The 12,199-nt window shown below is 41.6% G+C and overlaps 1 protein-coding gene across 2 annotated transcripts; it reads right to left on the bottom strand.

The window, feature by feature from the left end:
* Positions 1–2,073: 2,073 nt before the first annotated feature.
* Positions 2,074–6,854, bottom strand: LOC124633100. 2 transcript variants are annotated; one of them, XM_047168195.1, is made up of 5 exons: positions 6,646–6,854; positions 6,100–6,244; positions 5,679–5,770; positions 4,688–4,817; positions 2,074–3,298 (listed from the first exon to the last, which is right to left on the bottom strand). In XM_047168195.1, the coding sequence occupies exons 1-5, from the start codon at positions 6,827–6,829 to the stop codon at positions 3,175–3,177; spliced, it is 675 nt and encodes a 224-aa protein (XP_047024151.1). In that variant the 5' UTR covers positions 6,830–6,854; the 3' UTR covers positions 2,074–3,174. The 2 variants fall into 2 exon arrangements, 1 of the variants encoding a protein (XP_047024151.1); XR_006984702.1 differs by having other exon boundaries at positions 3,167–3,298; positions 3,400–4,817.
* Between the last annotated feature and the right edge of the window lie 5,345 nt (positions 6,855–12,199).

The following is a 12,199-nucleotide window of genomic DNA, read 5'->3' on the forward strand; positions in this document are numbered from 1 at the left end:
CAGAGAATGCGTTCCTGACACGTCGCGATTGAACTGACGACGTAACTTTGCAATGGCGTTGCAGTTACGATAAAAATATTTTTGCTGGTTGTTTACCGTTTTAACAATTGAGGAGCATTAAAACAACATTATTATATCAATAATCAATGAATGTTATAATTTTGTGCCAAACTGAGTGTCAAATAACTTGGTAAACAATATTTTTCTAAATCTATACTGCGCTATTACAAGGTTATGTCAGCGGTTTATATTTTGTAGTGCTGTGCTAAAAATAACAGGCAAGTATCGTAATCTGTTCTTATACAGTTATAATATAAAATAATACGATGAAATATAAAAATAAAACTATGACCAAACCGCATTTTTATACTTAGATTAAAAATGGTAACCCCAAATGGCGTTATGGGCCGCCATTTTGTGACGCTAAAACAGTCGTCCGTTGTCGTTTCGTGCGCATAGACCACGTTTTTCAAGTGTTTTCGATCTGTTTTTATTTGATTACCCGGCTTTTGTTAGACCGAGATATTAGGATTGATTCTGTTATTGATAATAATATAATTATACATGTAGGCGAAGATGATGATGAAGACACCACCTCCTCAAGCAAATCGGAGTCTGATTAATATTCTGTTCGCACATTCAATTCAATGTACTTGTAACAAAGAATAAATAAAACAATTTTATTATATGAATATTACCTTTTTTTGGTTTCCACTTAAATAACTAAAATATAAAACAAATGATTCCGCCAATTTAAAACGAAAATAATCTTAAAATAATGCGGCGGTTCATTTTGAAGGAACGGTAACGAACTCAGTGTTATGTTGTGCCCATCACTAGTCGTGACTAACTGATAGGTGTCAGGAACGCATTCTCTGAACGGCCGAAGTATAATGACTTAAAGAGGGTTTGACTAAAGGCCAAATCGGCTGACTTATTTGATAAATTATGAGGTTTATATAGATTAGTCATTTTAATAGAATAGTCGACATTTTTTTGCAGAATATAACCTATTTACGCATTGCAAAACTGTCCCATTCATCAGTGTTATATGAGTTGATATATACCTTGAATATTATACCTTACACCTTGCCTTGGTATCAATGATACTAGTATTAGTCGTCAAAAAGTTTGCACTTTCATAAGGACGAAATGACATAATCACGTCAATGCACTGTGGTCGACACACGCATTGGTTAGCGGCACAAACTACATCGTTGTTTGAAGTGAACCGTTATAATTATATACTATACAATACAATAAATATTATAATATATATTTATATCACTAAATACTAGTACTAGCCTAAATAAAGCTTAAAGTCATGGTCTCAAAGAAATGCAAAACTCTGAATACTATACAGATCTCTTTATAATATTAGTTTCTAATTTAGAAGTTTAAATGCGGAAAGGTAGACTTTTGTCGACACAAAATACTACTCGTTCTCAATGATGATTTGTGTCTCATAAAGATACATTTGTTACCGTCAGAAAATATAAAATGAAATAATTATGAGTGAGATGGCTGACATACGATGTTTAAAAAAATTGTACACCGAGAGATGTACACATGTTATCGATATATTCATTAATGTTTTACATCAAATATTTATTTTTGCAACAACACTCCTAGCTGCCAGCGATTTACATTACAACACAAACTAACTCAAACATACTCATAATATTTTCCAAATAGAGTTATTCTACATTATTTTAGCATGACGCCGTGTACAATACTATATTCGATTACCTTTATACTCTCCGACACGATTTGTGCGCTTATAAACTTCCTACAATTCTCATATATTTATTTTATATACCGCTACTCAAAATTAACTAAACCCCTTGTCCCGTTATTATTTTCCTATTTACACCAACAAATACCAAAATTTAGGGATCCCCTAAGAGCATTTAGGGAACACTTAATACGAATTTCGTTTTTACCAAAGTTTAGGTGTCCCTTATAACCTTTAAGTATAGGGGGAGCCCTTATTCTAAGTGACACTTAGTTAGGGAAACGATAAGAGGTTGTTGGTGAAAACGGGCATTAGACAGTCAGTTTATTATAGTAATACTTACCTAGTAGTTTTTGAGTTTATTTTGAGTAGCGTTATTTGAGATTTTCTTTACTCATTCTCAGTCTGAGATCGATACACTTTAATTGACACTTAACTACAAATCCCTCCATCTTTAATCTTACTCAAAATTATTATTTTTTTATTTTTGACAGAAGAACAAAATTATTAATTGTTTTGAAAATATCGTTTAAGTATATTTAAAAATCAGTATAGGTTAGTTGTTTCGTTTTCATGGCTACAGATACTTTTTTACGAAGTAAATATAGGCGAAAAATCTCTTTCCTAGGATATTAACATCACTACCTATTTTTTACACTGGGAGGTAATAAAATAATAACGAGGGACTATCAAAATGTGCAATGTGCATGTCTGTCTGTCATCATATTTATCGAAAGAACCACTTCAAAAGTTTATGATTTAACTTTACTTATAACAATAAAATTCAGCTGCCAACATTTAACATTAATATTTGAAATAATAAACATAAAAATCTGTCAAAATTGATTTCGGTACTTGCTTATAGACTACGTATTAAATCGTCCATATAAAAAAAAAACCTTAAACTAATAATCTCAAGTCTGCAACTTTTAAAGAAAAAAAAAAAAGGAATAATTACATGTTTTTGTGAAACCGTCTCACTATACCAAATTGTAATAATCATTTAAACAAAATGGTTGATGCAACTAGAGAGCTAATCCTGTATTCATTTATTCATTTTTGAACGTATTTGGATGATTAAAACGTCTGTAAAGTTCTTTTCTACATTTTTGGGCAGATGTCCCTATATGTTAATTTGGAACAAATACTAATTGGACATTTCTTTTGAAGCCTTAATTTCATATTTTGTTCAGTAACTTGAATGCTGTCATTATGGATATTCGAGTATCTTTTATACCGAGCTGTTCACCTACCTTAAAATCTTTTGTCTGGTCTTTATACAAGGTTATTTGTCGATATGATGTGTGGTTTTGCAACATCATTCAATTTGATCAAATGTGTTTTTTTTTTTTGAAGTTCACGTTTAATATAACAATGAGTTATTCTGTAGGTTGTGTTCAGCCGTAGCTGGCATACGCGTGTGTAGTGTAAGGCTGTGTTCAGACGGAGGTGCCGTGGTGCCGCTCGGTGTCGAGCGTGACGTCCTCGGGCGACGCCAGGTCCGCGCGCAGCCGCACGCCGCGCCCCGTCAGCGTCCAGCGACACATCGCGCCGCTGCCCACCCTGACGGACAATGACGGACTATAGAAAAGGTTCCCAGTTTGACCCATTTGTATGTAGAGCCTGCCCACCTCGTCTGAGTGTAACATACACATGATACATACCTGCAGAGCGAGTCGTCAGGCGTGGGTAACGCTGGCGGCGGCGCGAGGTCGTGCGCGTCGTCGTCTGAGTGTAACATACACATGATACATACCTGCAGAGCGAGTCGTCAGGCGTGGGTAACGCTGGCGGCGGCGCGAGGTCGTGCGCGTCGTCGTCTGAGTGTAACATACACATGATACATACCTGCAGAGCGAGTCGTCAGGCGTGGGTAACGCTGGCGGCGGCGCGAGGTCGTGCGCGTCGTCGTCTGAGTGTAACATACACATGATACATACCTGCAGAGCGAGTCGTCAGGCGTGGGTAACGCTGGCGGCGGCGCGAGGTCGTGCGCGTCGTCGTCTGAGTGTAACATACACATGATACATACCTGCAGAGCGAGTCGTCAGGCGTGGGTAACGCTGGCGGCGGCGCGAGGTCGTGCGCGTCGTCGTCTGAGTGTAACATACACATGATACATACCTGCAGAGCGAGTCGTCAGGCGTGGGTAACGCTGGCGGCGGCGCGAGGTCGTGCGCGTCGTCGTCTGAGTGTAACATACACATGATACATACCTGCAGAGCGAGTCGTCAGGCGTGGGTAACGCTGGCGGCGGCGCGAGGTCGTGCGCGTCGTCGTCTGAGTGTAACATACACATGATACATACCTGCAGAGCGAGTCGTCAGGCGTGGGTAACGCTGGCGGCGGCGCGAGGTCGTGCGCGTCGTCGTCTGAGTGTAACATACACATGATACATACCTGCAGAGCGAGTCGTCAGGCGTGGGTAACGCTGGCGGCGGCGCGAGGTCGTGCGCGTCGTCGTCTGAGTGTAACATACACATGATACATACCTGCAGAGCGAGTCGTCAGGCGTGGGTAACGCTGGCGGCGGCGCGAGGTCGTGCGCGTCGTCGTCTGAGTGTAACATACACATGATACATACCTGCAGAGCGAGTCGTCAGGCGTGGGTAACGCTGGCGGCGGCGCGAGGTCGTGCGCGTCGTCGTCTGAGTGTAACATACACATGATACATACCTGCAGAGCGAGTCGTCAGGCGTGGGTAACGCTGGCGGCGGCGCGAGGTCGTGCGCGTCGTCGTCTGAGTGTAACATACACATGATACATACCTGCAGAGCGAGTCGTCAGGCGTGGGTAACGCTGGCGGCGGCGCGAGGTCGTGCGCGTCGTCGTCTGAGTGTAACATACACATGATACATACCTGCAGAGCGAGTCGTCAGGCGTGGGTAACGCTGGCGGCGGCGCGAGGTCGTGCGCGTCGTCGTCTGAGTGTAACATACACATGATACATACCTGCAGAGCGAGTCGTCAGGCGTGGGTAACGCTGGCGGCGGCGCGAGGTCGTGCGCGTCGTCGTCGGGCGAGCCCTCGCTGCCGGAGCTGGAGCCCGAGCTGCCGCCGCCGCGGTAACGCTCCACCGAGTCTGAGGCACGGTAACATACACCATTATACTCATTTATAGTTGACTAGATGGTTTCCGCGAAATAAAATCGTACTAAATTGAGTTATCTATACTAATGTTATAAAGCTGAAGAGTTTGTTTGTTTGTTTATTTGAACGCGCTAATCTCAGGGGCCCGATTCTCCTAAGTTAATAATGTCAAAATCGAGTAGAAATCGAATCGCAATAGCAGTTTTAACCATATCGGGCATTCTGCTACTAATAAAAGACCAATCGCATTCGATTGACATTTGATTGGTGTGCGATTGGTCTGCTATTTTGGTGATTTTGGTCCATACGGTAGTTTGCTGTACAATCATTTTGCAATCGTAAATCATTTGCAGACAAAATGATTCATTATTGAATGACAGAAAAGGATAAAAACGTTTATTTCAAAGAAAAAATAGCGGAATGCCACATACCCTTCAATCGTAATCGAGTCGGGATCGGATCTCAGTCGAATCGAGTCGAACGTGAATCGTATGACGCTTAAGTAAAATTAGGAGAATCGCGGCCCAGGAACTACTGGTCCGATTTGAAAATTTCTTTCAGTGTTAGATAGCCCATTTATAGAGGAAGGCTATAGGCTACTTTTTATGTACGGGAAGTAGTTCCCACGGGATGCGGGTGAAACCGCTGGCAGAAGCTAGTAAAAAAAATAATTGTATAACAATTTCTATATTTAGTATGTTTATTTTTTGAAAAGTTGACAGAGAAGAACGGATGCCGAAAACGTTTTGCGCCGACCACAAATAAATTGGGAACAGAGCAGGAAGAAGAGATAATAATTTTTTAAAGGAAAGCTGTTAAACATGCGCTAAATATGTGACAGATTTATTATTACCATGTTTATCGTCGCAGTCGGGCGCGTCCTCTAGACTGCGCAGTATCTCGGCGCACAGCTCCGAGTCCAGCGGCACTGGGTTGTCAGACTCGCTGGAAGAAACAATTTTTTTCTTATTTTAACCACAGTTTGATCTTGAAAGACAGACCATTGACGCGAGCTGGCTGCGTACAGCCGGTGCTTCAATGGTCACAGCTTGGAAATATGTTCCGTACTAGAACTGGTTTTGCACAAAGTGTAGATATATCTGGGTTGATACGTTAACCTCAAAAGCGGGCGCTACGTCACTATGAATGACATGTTTGTCACATTGAATGCGATGCGATGTAAAGGCATAAATGAAATAAATGATTTGACTTTGACATGATTTCTACATGTTGGCTACATTAAGTTTATGCACATACTATGTCGTATTACATACCGGTTGTGCAGCACGAGAGCTACAGCGGCGGGGTGCGGCACGGGCGGGTGTAGCGGGGCTCTCGGGCTGAACGCCACCACCTCCAGCGTCGGCAGCGACACCCGGGGCAAGGCACTACCGCCCCACTCACACCACACACCTGACGCTGCGAAGGGAGACACGTGTTAGTAGTGCACTTGATATACAGAATTGCATTTTATTCAGTGCGCAAACTTTGCTAATTTCTAGTTAAATAAGTTTTATAGATACGTATATATATTTTTTGTGTTTTAGTAAAAAAATAACGAAAGACGTTTATTTAATTATCAATTGAATGGTCACAGTCGTCATAGCAGACACGTCATAGTAGGCGGCAACGCGAAACCCGTTTACTGACGCGAGCGCAGCTCAAAGCGCGTAATATTTTACTAATTTTAGGGCGAAAAAAAAAAACTGAAAAAGTACTAATGATGAAGATATGTTTTGTTCTCATTAGGTTTTTTTACGCACTGCTTAAATGCAATCCTGTTATTGGGAGTCGTACGTAAGTAAGTATGCAAGTATTACGTGTAGCGGCGCCCCAGTCGTCGCGCTCGGCGAGCACGTCGGGCGGCGCCGCGTCGCGCCCGCAGCGCGCCGCCCACGCGCGCTCCGCCTCGCCGCGCTCCAGCGCCAGCCGCGCCTCGCGCGCCTCCAGCGCCACCAGCACCTCCGCGTCGAACACCTGCAGGTCCCACATCACTGTCGACATCTCGCAAATATTGCGTACTCTACATCAGCGCTGCTACGCGCGTAGTTTGTCTGAGGCTAATTTTATAAAAAACGGTTGTCTGTAAAGTCGGTTTACTGACGATAGTCGAACGTGACAACGTCATAAGAAATTGATCGTCAGATGTCGAACGCTGCCGAACGCGGAGGCCGATCGTGCCTCTTTGTCGCTCGTTGCGTGCTCTCGCTTGCCCTACAAGCCTTAAACGGAACGCCTCAGAGCGAGGTAACGACGCATGAGTCATGTTTTTTCGTGCGTGCAGCCGGCTCCATCGATTTATAAGACGTTGTCACGTCAAAAGAAAAGAAAAATATATTTTATAAAAATTGGTGTCAATTAAATTGGCCCGAAGTGTTTCGTCGTCCTGACGTACGTCAACCGCAGCTAAAAACCAATCCCAAGTGACGGCTATGACGCGATGCGCTGCGGGCCAATCACCGCTTTACCGCCGCCCCCGCGCTCCCTTCATACCACCAAAGGGACCCAATAAATCACTTCTGCGAAGGTGAAAGTCAGGGCTCGACTTCCGTGCCGGTAACTGTACTTAACTAGCAAACGACAAGTCAGTACATGAACGCGCGATTGATTATTTAAAATGTGTAGGTAGTTATAAAAAGTAATCTCGTAATCGTGATTGCAACTACAATTTGTAGTTAGTAATCAAATTTTTTAACTACTTTTTACGATTATTTAATGTAATTTGCAGTTTTGATTACTAACTACAATATGTAGTTGTAGTTAGTAATCAGTAGTTAGATTTCATTTTGCCCAACACTGGCTATGCTTCATAATTATTTCGATCGAATAGTAAAGCAATTGGTTTTTTACTCATCGTGAAATAGTTCTATTACCTTATTATTATAGTTTTGTTATAGCATAACCTACAATCGCTGCACTAGCGGACTGATGCTATTTATTTTAATTATGAAAGCACGAATATTCGACAATATATCACTGAACATATATTTAATATCGAAAGAATCATTACCTTTATCGTCGCAATTATCGTTGCTATAAACAATTTACACCACATTCACTTTTCACTGCACTTCATACTTGACGAAAATATGTAAATATATTATTGAATAGCAGCTGTTTACGCGGGCGCATCGCTCACTCAAGTGGGAGAGAGACAGATGTCGAACGCTGCCGAACGCGTAGGCCGATTGTGCGATGGAACGCCTCAGAGCGAGGTAACGCCTCTGAGCGAGGTAACGCCTCAGAGCGAGGTAACGCCGCATGAGTCATGTTTTTTCGTGCGTGCAGCCGGCTCCATCGATTTATAAGACGTTGTCACGTCAAAAAAAACTTATAATCCTACGTAGGTGGTCCCGGTCATATTAGACTATATAAAATAAAAACGCGGGCCCATTACCGTACTATTGCTGTAATACTTTCTTCTAGAGGTATATAGGTGTGGATTGCATCGACTTACTATAATCGTAACTGGAGATTTTGACAATCAATAATCAGCCGTAGCGGCTTCACCAGCGAACGCCGAGCTCACGATCTCCCAAAGTATAAAGATATGCTTTGCCATAGGTAGGACTAGCTGTTGCCCGCAACTTCGTCTGCGTGGGCAATATAGAATAGTCAAAATACTACTTATCCCGTAGGTGCATTCTTTCACGTGACAGTATAATTAGGATTAGCACTTAGCAGTCGCATAGATTCATTGATCAAGGTTGTGTTGTGGATGTGACCATTTATCTAAACAAAAGAAGTAAAGTTTGTGACGTTGTGAATATCTCTGGATCTAGTCAGCCAATTTGGAAAATTATTACGTATGGTGCGTAAGTAATTTTCACAGGAAACAGTTATAATCTATGTCTATATGCTTTGAGTCTGACAAAGCTGTCATTTGTACATTTTCTGCAGCTGCTGCGACTAATCAGAAGCCAGAAAGTCTGTCAGTCTTACCATGGATATCGGCTTGTGTAGTTGACTGGATTGAAGATAGGTAGATAGGTAGTCGCTCCAAGCAAAATATTGGTACTCAAACAGATTCGGTGACTGGAAGCCAACACCAACATAGTTGGGGAATAGCTGGATGGATGATAAAATGAGTCATCATCATCAGCAGGCGCATAGGGTAGGATAGTTTCACTACTGGGGAGAAACACTTGTATGACGGGGATTTTCTGTGCACTTACTCACTATGGTAAGGCTGACCCCACATTAGGAGTGCGCGATCCTCGGGCGTGTGAGTAGCGCGGGCGTCGCGAGCACGCTGCATGAACGTCGCGTTTTGCTGCCCTGCGGCATGTGTGAAGAGTGCAAGCGACGCGCTCGCGGCGAGCACGCGGCGCTCGAGTTGCGTTCTTACCCCTTCGCCTGCTATCCCCGCCGCCCGCTAAACGCCTTAGCAGTTAAACGTCAAGGAGAGCGGCGCGTGCGCGCCGCGAGCGCGCTGTAGGTAAATGCCGCAGGGCAGCAAAACGCGACGTTCATGCAGCGTGCTCGCGACGCCCGCGCTACTCACACGCCCGAGGATCGCGCACGCCTAATGTGGGGGAGGCCTAAGCCGGGACTCCACCGAAATGTTTGCATTAGTTCACGAATAGGCAAAATGTACGTATCTGTGAGAGTCCACTTCATGTTTTGGTACTTGAAACCTGCAGTTTTGCCAAGATTTTCAAAATGTACGCTTGCAATTTGTCATTTCTTGGTGGAGCCAGCAAATCGAAAGGAACATAAGTGTTGTATACTGTGCGTCACTACCGCACACCGGGAAAATTTCGCTCTTGCGGAGGACGTTTATATACCATATTTTGTGTCACCCAGGACGACAGTAAGTATCCACCGAAACGCTTTCAAAGATCTGATGAACGAACAAATCAGGGGCCCGATTCTCCTAATTTTACTTAAGCGTCATACGATTCACGTTCGACTCGATTCGACTGATATCCAATCCCGACTCGATTACGATTGAAGCGTATGTGGCATTGCGCTATTTTTTCTTTGAAATAAACGTTTTTATCCTTTTCTGTCATTCAATAATGAATAATTTTGTCTGCAAATGATTAACGATTGCAAAATGATTGTACAGCAAACTACCGTGTAGACCAAAATCACCAAAATAGCAGACCAATCGCACACCAATCAAATGTCAATCGAATACGATTGGTCTTTTATTAGTAGCAGAATGCCCGATATGGTTAAAACTGCTAATACGATCATATTGCGATTCGATTTCTATTCGATTTTGACATTATTAACTTAGGAGAATCGGGCCCCAGACCTGACTTGGTCACCTGGGGCCAATCAGAGCTCTATGAAGCGATCATATGCTTTGGCTCCTACTGTTATTGTGGTTTCTGAAATTTTATTCACCTCATTCAACGATGAATGTAATTCTGATGGTACTATTAAGAACACTTGCTTAGCGCAGAAGCTGACGTTGGCAGGTCGACTCTTTTGACTTCTCGAATAGGATACCATTGGTTTTTGTGCAATGCACACCTGCAATGCATGCTGGATTAGGATAGGATACAGGTGGATAGGATTTGCAACAGAGAACAATTCTGTCTTTGTGATTGAATGACATCAAACGTAGTTTTATATAAAAGGTGTTTTTTTAGACTTGGCTCGGGTCTTACTGAGACTGTTCGTAATCGTGACCAGTGTATTTGCGATCAGAAGTTGAAAGTAAGCATGTCTCTGGTATGCGACGCGCATTTTGTACGTTTTCAGACGCATAAAGCATTTTACGTGTGTATGGTATTAAATCGAGAAAGCTCCCATTTCTTATCTGCACTTTGTATCTGGGCTTGTTCTTAAAGCTACAGAATCCTACATTACCTACCTACCTCACGCTTAGCAGCGCTTGCGAGAGACAGATACTCCTTTCTTCTAGGATTAAGTTAACATATTTTGCATCAGAAAAAATAATGGAGGTCTACTTAATACTACTCACTCAAAGTAATTTGTTTTAAGGCCACCACATTAGTGGAAGATAAGCTAAACTATGTCTATGAAAAAATCCTGATATAAACTCCATCTGTAACTTTAAATGATAATTAATTGTTATACTAAAGTCATCATTTTTGACATAATATTCAAAAAATAATTTAGATGGCACCGTTTTAAATTTGGCTGAGAACTATTATTTTCCTTTCATCAAGGTAATAATTATAATTGGATTTTGATGTGGCTCGGCAAACTGACAAACACTATTGAAATGTCTATCGAAAAATTACACTACGTGTTAAAATATGGTGAATTACGGAAAATACACATACACAACTCCATCTGTTGAAATAATAATCCTCTATAAAGAATGTATGGTAATTTATTGTCATTTACCACCTCGCTCCTTTGACAAATTTTATGTATTTTATTTAACACAGATTACCACAGATGGAGCTACTTTAACCTTGGCTAAACACTATTTTCATTTTTTTTTTCTTCCGAATATACTTATGAAGGTGTGATTTTCTGTGTAAAGGTTAATAATAGGCCGATCAACTAATATAAGTACAACATTCAAATGTACAGTTTTGACAAACAGATTGCGTGTCGTAATATTTTACATCTTGAATTCACAAAATTAATCATATCTTTTGATAGAGTGAATCGATTTCGATGAAACAAAAACTAAGTAATACCCCAAGTTACGTAGAATTTTTGTATGTAAGCATTGTCTGCATTGAATTCGTAGATTTTACGTGAATCCCGAACAAACAAACAGATAAACAGACAAAAATGACAAAAATGATGGAAATGGGTTCTGTTAGTTATCCTTTAACATGCTGGCTATTTTTTTTGCCAATTTCTTCAATGTACAAAAATTACTTTTCTACAGATTTATTATATGTATAGATTTCAGAGAGCCCCACGTTTTTATTTTAGTCTAATATGACCGGGACCACCTACGTAGGTTTATAGGTAAGTAACAGTTTTTTTTCTAGTTTTCAGTGCACATTAGATAAAACCGTTTAACTTAAAAGTTTTTTTTACCGATTTTTTATTTTCTAGATTTTAGTATTTAATGAGAATGCCTACCGAATATTCCTCATTCTATATATGGGTCAGCAGCGGTGAGGGAGTGCCAGACTCTTACTGACTAAAAATCGTTGTGTTTCGTCGTAGGCCTTTTATGTACCAGGACCACGGTAACTCTTTCGAACAATCCCGCAGCCCAGGCAGGCCTTGGCGCTGCTGGGCCCCGCTGGGGTTGCTGACAGTATTCTACTTGAGTAGCCCTTTCATTTGATACCCATATTGAGGGGGTTGTGGAAAAAATAATATAAATCCGCCATTTTGTACCGGCGGCCATATTAATTTACAATGTTATTGATATTATTATATTGTATTGTCATCGGAATTAAAGGTGTGTACCAAATTTCAGAT

The sequence above is a fragment of the Helicoverpa zea genome, chromosome 9 (assembly GCF_022581195.2).
Source record: "Helicoverpa zea isolate HzStark_Cry1AcR chromosome 9, ilHelZeax1.1, whole genome shotgun sequence".
Taxonomy (NCBI): Eukaryota; Metazoa; Arthropoda; class Insecta; order Lepidoptera; family Noctuidae; genus Helicoverpa; species Helicoverpa zea.

What these genes read in the sequence shown, in the direction of transcription:
- LOC124633100 (XM_047168195.1), bottom strand. Translation starts at nt 6,829, where the DNA reads ATGTCGACAGTGATGTGGGACCTGCAGGTGTTCGACGCGGAGGTGCTG. An exon ending in CGACTGGGGCGCCGCTACAC is followed by an intron (nt 6,245 to 6,645) that starts GTAATACTTGCA and finishes CTCCCTTCGCAG; the next exon opens with CGTCAGGTGTGTGGTGTGAG. An exon ending in CCTGACGACTCGCTCTGCAG is followed by an intron (nt 3,299 to 4,687) that starts GTATGTATCATG and finishes ATTGTCCGTCAG; the next exon opens with GGTGGGCAGCGGCGCGATGT.